This window comes from Citrus sinensis, chromosome 3, assembly GCF_022201045.2.
Source record: "Citrus sinensis cultivar Valencia sweet orange chromosome 3, DVS_A1.0, whole genome shotgun sequence".
Taxonomy (NCBI): domain Eukaryota; kingdom Viridiplantae; phylum Streptophyta; class Magnoliopsida; order Sapindales; family Rutaceae; genus Citrus; species Citrus sinensis.
This window is the reverse complement of record NC_068558.1, coordinates 7129966-7141067: the sequence shown is the minus strand read 5'-3', so window position 1 is coordinate 7141067 and position 11102 is coordinate 7129966. Positions and strand designations below refer to the sequence as shown.

Sequence of the window (11102 nt, the reverse complement as noted above, 5' to 3'; positions counted from 1 at the left end):
TTTCGTTATAATCCCATCGACTGTAATGCCTCAGCGAAATTGCCCGGTTATTTTCGTTCCAGAACCAAACACCGAGTCTTGTACAATTGATCACTAGAACTTGGTTTCAGTATGAAGACTCTTTCCATCCTCCATAGCTTTCTCCACCATAACCACGATCACCCCCTGAATGGCTTTCCCCGGCAGCACGACCATGACTGTGGTGTCCGTGGCCTCCCTACAGCGAACCAGCGAAAGCTTTAATCAGTTGGAATGATATTTTAAGACCTTTTCGTAAATGTTGTATTTTGGCTTCACTTTCAAAAAATTTTATTATTTGGTTAGCAGACTCTTTCAGGAACCGTTAAACCCAAAATCTTATAGCCGTTGGTAAAACTCCAATTTTGGAATTGAAGTGACAAAGGACGAACCGTATATTATTACCTCAGGCTTAAAAGTGAGGCCGACTCGAACCTCTCCCTGAAATTTTTTGTCCTTAACAACGTTGTAGGCTTGTTGTGGGACGTTTCCCGCCTCAAACACCGAATGCAGCGGAATGCTGATAGGAATAAAAAATACAACAAAATCAAACACACAGTCAACTTTACTGTAAATAATCGATACGGTTTGCTCTCATCGCCTTCGTTCTTTTCAGATTCACTTCAGCTTGCATCATGTGACGTAAATTAATTAAATTCTAATATATATATATGTGTTAATTCACTAACATTGCTTCTCCGACAAAATCATCTTGAGAAACTGTATCGCTGTCCATTATTTTCAATTTGAGGGCTGTAGTGCCCTCAGAGATTGTGAATACAAAATTCTCGTTCCAGTTTGGTGTCGTTCCTTGTCCTGCATCATCGATCCATAACAAAGTTCCACAAACCCTAATTAATACTACAATTTTAATAGACATTTTAACTAAAGGAAACCTGTTAAAGAAATTTTTAATGTCAAGATTACCTGATGCAACGCTGCTTCTCTTCTCTTGGGTACGACAAGAGAGGACGACATACGGATCCATGTTACCTGTTCCTCCATGGCATTTTATGATCATTTTCAAGGAGTTATGCATTCATTAGAATTAAAGAAATAAATAGCATTAATTAATCCCATAGAATTAAATCCTTAGACAACTTCTGGTTCATTTTGCATGGATCGTGTTTGCATGCGTGCCATTGTAATAATTTATTTCAAAATCCTTAATTAGACATTAATATATCATTTATAAACACGTACATTTGCTTTACATGTAAGTATACATTTTGTGATCCAAAACAAGTCATTCAGAAACCGAAAAGAAAATAAATTAAAAAGGAATGAAGAGAAGTTACTACTGAGAAAATCGGTATCTTGAAGCCCTTTGGCACAAACAAGAAGAACTTCAAGGGTTCCCTTTGGCATTTTTGGAGCAAATTATGAAGAGCGACGGCCGATCCTCAATAGAAAAACGAGACCCTTCTGCTGCTGCCGCCTTTAATAGTATGGCATCTGTTTAATTTTAATTTATATATAATCTTTCAATTTCTTATCAAGAAATTATAGCAAATTGCACCTATCACCTTTTATTATATTTTCCTAGTATAGTAAAAACAAGATTGTTATTTTTTTATCAGTGCAATTTACTATAATTTCTTAACAAAAAAATAAAATTAGAAAGACAAAAGAAACTGTGATGGTGGTGTGCCCGCTCCCCCGCTTTTGAAGGAGAGGAAAACTAGCAAGCACGAGCCTATTATTTGAATGATTCAAACCCGTTCATGCGAACTTCTTAGTTTTTTGTTATCTTTGAAACCCTGGCATTACGAATAATAGCATCAAAATTTAGAAATATTCTAAATTCATTTTGGGCATTGGGGTATAGACTTGTAATATTAATGCTGAAAAAAGAATGCATTATTTCTTCATGATTGTTTGGATGAGATGTCGACCATTAATGGTGGTGTTTCTGCCTGACAGTATAAATGTCTGTAGAGTATCTCCAAAAGAATCTATTATTTTTACTCTTTAATTATCTATTTGTTTCCCTATGTGGTAAAAAAGAGAGTGAAAAAAATATATTATTTTTCAAAAAACACTTCAAATAGAAATAAGCTAATGTTATTTTAATCAAATAAATATTTTTTCAAAGGAAAAATAAATGGTAATTAAAGTATTTCTCCCTCTCTCTCTAATAAAAAAGTAATAAAATTTAAATTAAAGAGAAATAATTATTTTTTATTTGAAGAATCTTAATTGGAGTGCCTTTTGGAGTCTTAAATGCTGATGTGACTCTTCAAATAAAAAATAAAATCTTATTTAAAGAGACTTTTAGAGATGTTCTTAGTCCACATGAGATAAATATAATCTCCTAATTTTGTTTGGAGACCATTAATGGTGTGTCGGTCTAACACTATAAATATCTACGGTGTTAACCAAAAATGAAAAATAAAATAAAATAAAATAAAAACTCTTTTGTTTTAGGATTTGCATTTACTTTTTAATTTCACGTGAGACTCCAGTTAAATTGGAATAATTCCCAAAACTTTGGGCCCCGATTAGAATAGCTTTTCGGAGTATTAAAAATAAATTTAAAAAATGAAAGTTGATTTTGGTATTTAATCAAATTTTTTTTTTTATGTTAACAACAATATCAACTGATCATAATTATTTAGAGTTTTCATTATTGTACTGAATTTGTGGTGCCAATTTTTTGAATTAATAAAATCTTTTGTAATGGTATGAAAAATATGGGGTTGATTCACTTCAGTGGAAAGAGACTTATCATCACAAACATCTGAAAAAGGAAATTACTATTTTGCTTATTAAGAATTTTTATTTTAAAAAATATGTTTCTATATTATCATACGTCTTGATAGCACAGTTGTGATCATTACAACAAAATTGTGTTTCTATTTTTGGAAAACTAAAAAGAAAATAATTAGTTTACATTTTCTACAATAACCCCCAAAAGATAATCGATGCCAGCGTAATATATATAAGAAAATTCTGGCAATGTTAGCAAGTTGGCAGTGTTAGCAAAATTACCTAATTGTACAATAGATTTTGAAAAGAAGAAAATGAATAATTTTTTAAAATCTGATTGTAAGAACTAGATTTATACTTAATGCAATTCTTTATATATCCTCAATTATATTGTAAAAATTTTAAATTATCTTTATTCAATTAGGAAATAAAATCATTAAATTTAAAGAAATGATTATTATTACCCATTATATTGAGTTAATAAAATAAAAAAAATAAATTTAATAAAATAAAAATATTTATTTTAGTTGTCCGTCATTATAGATACACAATAGAAAATATTATTTATACATCTTTATAAATATATAAATAAATTTTATTGAATATTATATTTATTTTAGTCATTAGCATTCTAATAGCAAAATTTACCAAGTACTTAAGGTTGTTTTTAAAATTCATAACTAACAACAAAAATAAACTGATAACACTTTTAAAAATAAATTTTACCATATGTTTAATTTATGAGTAATGATACAGCCACAAACTCTTGTACAAATTTATTTTGTACAAACTGATGTGGCATTAATTCATTGGTTGAATGAAAATATAAATTAATAAAAACAAATCATGTGGGCCAAGTGATATTTAATTCAACCAATCTTATCATGCCACATCAGTTTGTACAAAATAAGTTTGTACAATAGTTTGTGGCTGTATCATTACTCTTAATTTATTATCTTACAATTAATTATTTTTACGGTATAACTAATAATTATTATTTTAAAAACTACAATATTACTAAAGTCACCTATATTTATGCTCGTCTTCACTGGCAACGCGTGCTAATTGGGATGTCACTTGATTGGAGGATTTCTCCTACACATCATCAAAGACTGAAAGTAAAACTTACCTAAACCGACCAACCGACGAGAGACAATGGGTCTAACCTGATTACATTTTTTAGATTGACAAATTTGATTGTCACTTGGCCATCAATAGAAAAGAACGAAGAGGCTTAATATGTTCAAATGAAAAAGAAGAAATTCTACTTCTCTTTTTTTTTTTCTTGGTGCATGTGTCATGTTTCTATTAGCTTTCTGGAGCAATGATAAAAAGTCGACGATACAACTGAAAGAAACAATAGCCAAACCAAAAAAAAAAAGGGGTAAAAAATGAAAGAATGAAAAATCGCATCAAAATTTAGAAACCCTAGCATCACAAATAATCGCATCAAGCAAATTTAGAAGTACATTTTGGGCAGTGGGGTATATACTTGTAATATTAATGCTAGAAAAGAATGTATCATTTCTTCATCATTGTTTGAATAGATGTAGACCATTAATGGTGTGTCGTTCTAACACTATAAATGTCTGTAAATTTATTCTTAGTAGATATGGAATAATTCCCTAAATAGTTAAGAAAATGAAAAAGAAAATACTCATTTATTTTAGTCCCTGCATTTATTTTTTAGCTTCACGTGCAGTTTTTCACCCACAATGTCTCCTTAAATTGGGTACTCTTCAAAGCTTACTTATACTCACTTTTGCTGGGAACCTGTGGGAATTGGGATGTATTAGAGGATTTATCTAGACACACCATCAAAGACGAAGATAGCATTTACCTAAACAGACCAACAGACAAGAGACAACAGGTCTAACATGACTGTCATTTTCAGATTGATAAATTTGATTCTCATTTGGCCGTCAAAATGACCAATTATTGAAGTTCTTTTTTCTCTTATATGTTCAGATTTAAACATTAAAGAAAAAAAGAACAAAGAGGCTCGATATGTTCAAATAAAAAAGACTTCTGTATTTTTGCGACAAAGGTACCATGTTTCTACTAGCTAATGGAGCACTGATAAATAGTTGACGATACAGTTGAAAGAAAGAATAGGACAACCCCACCACCTCCACCCCCCCAAAAAAAGGACGAAAGAAAGAGTAGAAAAGGGAAAAAGAAAAATACAGATGGTTCAAGGATCAAGGGCAAAACACAACCTTATAGTCGATGCCACTAGGGCAAGTGAATAAGCTCAGTTGCATCATCGAAAGGGTAAGAGTAAGCATCTGAGCACAGATCGTCGAAAATTTTGGAGTAGGATGTAAGGCGACAACTACTCGCAGTAGAATCAATACTACAACAAAGCTGGCCATTTTTTAAAACTGAACATGGAAGGTTACACCCACGGGCGTACCTCAACTCAGTCGGGCACATTACTGGATCACTTTATTGCATCCGCTAGACCCTCCCTTAAGTTCAGTAGGAACATTGAATCCAATAACCACGGGGATATCATAAAAGTCCATGTTGATTGATCCTTTAAATAAATTCACCAAACCACCATGCCGCCACCGCCTACACATCAGCCCATCCAAACAGCGGCCACATGCCCTAACCCGACAACTATTCCACACTCTAAACCGCCGCTACCATCCAATAAAAATCACCACCACGTAGCCACCACACTGTCACCACACCAACTGGCCCCATAAAACCGAACCGCCATCCCTCCCCATCAAGCCGATCTCGCCAATCCCACCCTTGATGGTGGCGCTGTGAACAAGAGGAAACATATAAAAACCCCCTCGAAATGGAGTTTAATTAAAAAAAATGGTAAATAGTGGGATTTACTCGAATAAACATTGTTATTTTTTATTTATGGAGGTGTTAAAATAATTTTATGTTATTTTAAATATTTTAATAATTTAACAATGAAAATAAATTTTAAGAGGTATTTGGAAAGGTGCCCCTATTCCCACTCGTTATAAATACTGTTCTAAAATTCAATACACACAACTAAGTCATCAAATATCTCTTAACAGCCCCCGATAATTAATTTTATTTTAGTTCCTATATTGTCCTTAAATAAAATTACTAAAATAGATATATCTCTTTTTTAATCTTTTGTCTCTATAAACTTCCAATCCCTCACTTAGTTGATCTTTAGCAATTGGTAGCGATAGTGCAATCACATTGGTAAAGGTTAACGGGTCAGCCATTATTCCAACCATTAAAAGAAGTGCCACATTGGTTGCTTGAAACTAAAACAGGCAAATTTGTGAAGGTCAACGGGTCAGCCATTATTCCAACTAGAGGTGGCTAACGGACCGGACAGCACGAGACATGACACGGGCAGGAGCCGAGCATATTTTGGTAGAGTACCCACCGTGCCGAGCTTAGATTTTAGGCACGTGGGCCTTAAAAGTACCGGCACGATTAGAGATGAGACAAAACACAGCACATGAAAAAGCACGCGAAAAAGCGCAATAAGCATGTTTCATTTTTTAATGAAAGTAAACTTAAAGTTTTATGGTTTTATAAATAACTTAAAATTGAATCTTTTAATATATTTTATTGGCTCAAGTTTTTTAAATTTATTTAATTCTTAGTTTCAAAAAATTATAATTGATTTATGTTTATAATTTATTAAATAAATAATTGATATCATGATTTTAATAAATAAAATTATAAATATCATGATTTTATACATATGTATTAATATTATTATAAACTATGATATATGACTTTACGTAATTCCAAGTTAACAATTAAGTTAACCCTTAAAAAAATTATTACTATTGTTCTTGTTAAGTACTAAAAAAGAATTCTAATACCATAGAGTCAAACTTAACAACTAATATTACATTCTCTTATTATTATTAATTTTTTATTATTGAATATGGACTTAAATTTTAAATTTTTTATTCAATTAAATTTAAATAAAGGCACATGGATAAAAAAAAAAGTACATAAACTTAAAAAAAATAAGACAACTTGGCATGCGCTCTTAAAAAAATAAAAAAAAGTTTAGTGGGTTATTTTTCCTAGGCATGACATGGCACGGCCCACGACATGGCACGTGTGGGCACGACATGAGTGGGCACGGCAAGTGTGCCGGACTGACATGGCACATGTGCCAAACTAGCATGGCACGACACGAGTGGGCACGGCAAGTGTGCCGGACTGACATGGCACATGTGCCAAACTAGCATGGCACGACACGAGTGGGCACGGCAAGTGTGCCGGACTGACATGGCACATGTGCCAAACTAGCATGGCACGACACGAAATGTATAGTGCACACGGCACGACACGACACGACACGAGCACGAGCACGCGTGGGCTTCCTTTGATTTGCCTGGGCCGGCACGGCACAGCCCTTTGACCATCTCTAATTCCAACCATTAAAAGAAGGGAAAAATATCCACCGTCCACCCGTTTTTTTCAACTTTTTTAAAAATACACAATTCTTTTTTTTTTTTTTTTGCTGAAATCCACCTAAAGTTACATTTTGTTTCACTTTTCCACTTCCGTTTGGAATCCGTTAAGAAAATTAACATAAATTTTAAAAAATGACCAGTTTACCCCCCAAAATGAAAATAACAATTTCACCCTAAAAATTACCAAAAATAATCAAATTAAATCTAAATATTTTCCCCATCGGTTAATAAAGAAAGTAAAATTATCATTAAATCTGATTCTTTTTAGCATTTTTTAAGGTGAAATTGTAATTTTCATTTTGGGGGTAAAATGATCATTTTTTTAAGTTTCCGTTAGTTTTCTTAACGGATTCCAAACGGAAGTGGAAAAGTGAAACAAAATGTAACTTTAGGTGGATTCCAGCAAAAAAAAAAAAAAGAATTGTGTATTTTTGAAAAAGTTGAAAAAAATGGGTGGACGGTGGATATTTCCCCTTAAAAGAAGTGCCACTTTGGTTGCTTGAAATTAAAATAGGCAAATCTTATACTAAGCTGACAATGTACATTTATTAATTAGTCTTGCCACTACCATGAATAATGCCGTCGCTCGACATGAGGAACTCCAAACTAATCAACTTTGAACCCTTTTTTGTTGATGGCGAACACCAAGCACTTAAAGAAATACTATGCTTGGATTAGATTCTAGTTAATGAACAGAGTTTTGGAGTTCAATCAGGTAGTGTTTATTTTTTGGATTGGAGTGAGAATCCTGAGGAGTGAGAATCCTAGGATTAAGAGTGTGGAGTATGAGTGGGAGTAGGTTATTTACTTACATTGAAATGGAAGCATGGAATGGAGATCAGAATTCAATTTATGTGTTTACTTTGTCTTGGATTTAGAGTAAATATTTTCAAATTATAATTTTATCCTTATTTAAAGAATTATAGTTTTTAATTACAAAGTTAATAAAAAATATATTTAATGAATAAACATTTATTTTATTATATTTGTAAATTTATAATAAATTATTAATATTCTTAATTATGAACATCACAATTTTTTTATTAATTTTAATTTTAATTATATAAATTAAAAATTATTGATAAGGGCAATATAAATGAAATATTTTTACTATTAACATAGTATGAAATTAATATTTTCTTAGAATAAACTATTTATTAGTATTAATTATTAATATTAAAAAAATATAATACTAATATTTTTAAATAAATATAATAATATTATATTTTCAAATAAAGATGGTATATAGTAATATTATTAATTCTCTATTAATATGATATTATTATTTTTAAGTAATTTAGACTTAGAATCAAACCAAATTATTATTTAGTTAAATATAATAATAATATTTAAATAAATATAATATTATTTAAATATTTATTAAATATAATTATAGTAAATTTAATAAAAAAAGGCTAAAAAAGAAGGGTACATATAAAATGAAACATTATTTTATTTTATTTAATATAATTATATTAAATTTATTATTATATAAAATAATAATATAATATTATTTAGTACAAAATTAATATTTTCTTAGAATAAACTATTTATTATTATTTATTATTAATATTAAATAAATATAGTACTATTATTTTTAAAATAAATATAATAATATTAATCAAATAAATATAATATTATTTATTTTATTAAATATTAAATATTAAATGAAATTAAATTAAAAAGTGTAGAAAATGGAGAGGTGGGAGTGGATTCCCACTCCCACTCCCACTCCCCACTCCAAAAATGGGTGGGGCCCACAGAGTGAGATTTTCCATCTGGAGGCAATTCGTTGAAGTAAACACTGGAATAGGAGGAATCCACACTTCTCACTCCTCACTCCCACTCCAGAAAGTAAACACAGTATCAGTGAAGTGTGTGAAAAATAATAGCAAGGGTAAATTAGGGATTATATGGGGTATATTGAGAGAAATTTTTTTTTTTTCAAAATTATGGATGGGGTCAATTGATAAATGGGGATTGGTGAGATTTTTTTAAGGGGATAAATATTACCACGCGAAAATGAAATTATATCAAGCGCAACTATGTTGCACATTCTTTAAAGATTTGGACTATTAGAACCCCTTTATTAATCTCATAAAACTCTTGTTGTATTATAATAACATTTAAGGACAAATACTAACAGAATTGACTCCATTTATATAAAACTCATTTTTGATTTTTTTAAACCCTTGTTGAATCTTTTTTTATTTAATTCATCTAGACGTTCTCAATTCTTTTGTACTCAAATGATTTTTTTTTTATTCTTTAAATCTACTAAATTTGATGGTGGAGGGTCATTGTAGAGTTTTAAGGTTGGCTAGCAGCCAACGACCTGGAGATAAAGAGTGTTGTTCAGTGCATAAATTTAATTTTTTTATTCCCTAAGCAACTCTTTTTTTTTTTTAAATTTATTTGTGATTGAAGAAGAAACGAGGAGGATAAAAGGTAGCAAGTTAGCCATAAGAAGTTGCAATAGCAGACACGAACTTGACTGTGGCATGACGTGTTAAGAAATTGAGTTTCCTCCCAAGATCACTCTAAACAATTTGCGAAGCAACAAATTAACAGAAAAATTAAATGGAGAATACATCAGTCATACAATACAGGATTTATGTGGAAAATTCTAAATCCGGAGAAAAAACACGGTCATTGTAAAAAAACAACTAGAGAAAAATATTCACTATGTAGAAAATTTTTACAACCACTTTCTCAAAAATAAATTTCTCTCACCCAACTTCAAATACATAATCCCGAGAAATATCCCTTAACAAAGCAAATCCGTAATACCCATATTGAGGAGCTAAATGCTCCTTCAATACATTTACACACTTAAGAACATTTTTCTTCTAAATTGGAAGCTCTTAATGCTTCTTTTACATTATTGCTTCTCAAATTTGGGATGATACAAACTTACGAAAGTCTCTCCTATTTATAACCAAACGGATAGTACTGTTCAAACCACGTTTCTATTCATATCGCGTTACTGTTTAAACCGTATGGTCAAACCGTGTTACTGTTCACCATGTGGTCAAATTGTTTTACTGTTCATCACCTTTTTTTCTTTTTTTAATCAATTTTCAACATGTCGATCACTTTTGCCAATCTAAAAGCACCAACATGAGCTTCAAACTTGTCATTGAGAAGTATATTATTGAAATTTATATCATAGTGAAACTAAAAAAAAAAACAATCTTTTTTTTCCCCCTTATTTATTGAGATTAATATATTTTTGAAAAGTTAGTGTTTTTGAGTTTTGTAGGGAGATTGAAAGATGTCAAATGAAAAGTGTGTTTATTTAGGAAAAAAATTGGTATTTTTAAAATTAGTTGAAGTATAATTAAAAGAGGGTTTTAAGAGGACTTTAGAAGGGTGCTAATAGTTCCACTTATCTTAAAAAGACCATGTTAACATAAATATTTCTTTAATATTGATTTTGATGATAACAAACTTAATTAAGATTGTTTTAAAGGCTCAAATTATTTTTCATATTATAAAGGTATTATATCCAATGAAAAGTGTTTTTATGATATAAGTTATTTTCATGTTAATGTTTTGAGAACTTTCAAATTAGCAAATATTGCTTAAAATTTTGAAAATGGGCTTATTGGATAAGTTTTACAAAGTTTTGGGTCATAATGTAATTTTATAAAGTTTTAGGACCAAACTGTAATTTTGCAAAATAATTTACTGTAGCGGTCACTGTAGCAACGGCTAACCGACATCTTGATAACAGCTAGCCGACATCGAACAGAATTGAAAACCAGTCAAAATGGCGATCCGACATCTAGTTAACGGCGATCCGATAGTTTGCAGAAAGTCAATAACGACTAATTTTCAGCTCCAACTATAAATAAGCTCAATCAAATTCAAACTTCAACGATTTCAACAATTACTATTGAGTAAATTATTGAGCATACAACATTCATTGAG

At 30.6% G+C, this 11102-nt stretch overlaps 1 protein-coding gene across 1 annotated transcript; it reads right to left on the bottom strand.

The window, feature by feature from the left end:
* Positions 1-106: 106 nt before the first annotated feature.
* On the bottom strand, positions 107-1427 carry LOC102624406 (16 kDa phloem protein 2-like). Its single transcript, XM_006477531.2, has 5 exons — positions 1320-1427; positions 946-1011; positions 708-834; positions 424-538; positions 107-217 (listed from the first exon to the last, which is right to left on the bottom strand). The coding sequence occupies exons 1-5, from the start codon at positions 1384-1386 to the stop codon at positions 107-109; spliced, it is 486 nt and encodes a 161-aa protein (XP_006477594.2). The 5' UTR covers positions 1387-1427.
* Between the last annotated feature and the right edge of the window lie 9675 nt (positions 1428-11102).

Excerpts from the sequence above, each read along its gene's own strand:
- LOC102624406 (XM_006477531.2), bottom strand. The coding sequence starts at position 1,386 with ATGCCAAAGGGAACCCTTGAAGTTCTTCTTGTTTGTGCCAAAGGGCTT. Across the intron at positions 539-707 it reads GATTTTGTCGGAGAAGCAAT|CATTCCGCTGCATTCGGTGT; the intron begins GTTAGTGAATTA and ends TATTCCTATCAG. Across the intron at positions 218-423 it reads GCCTCACTTTTAAGCCTGAG|GGAGGCCACGGACACCACAG; the intron begins GTAATAATATAC and ends GGTTCGCTGTAG.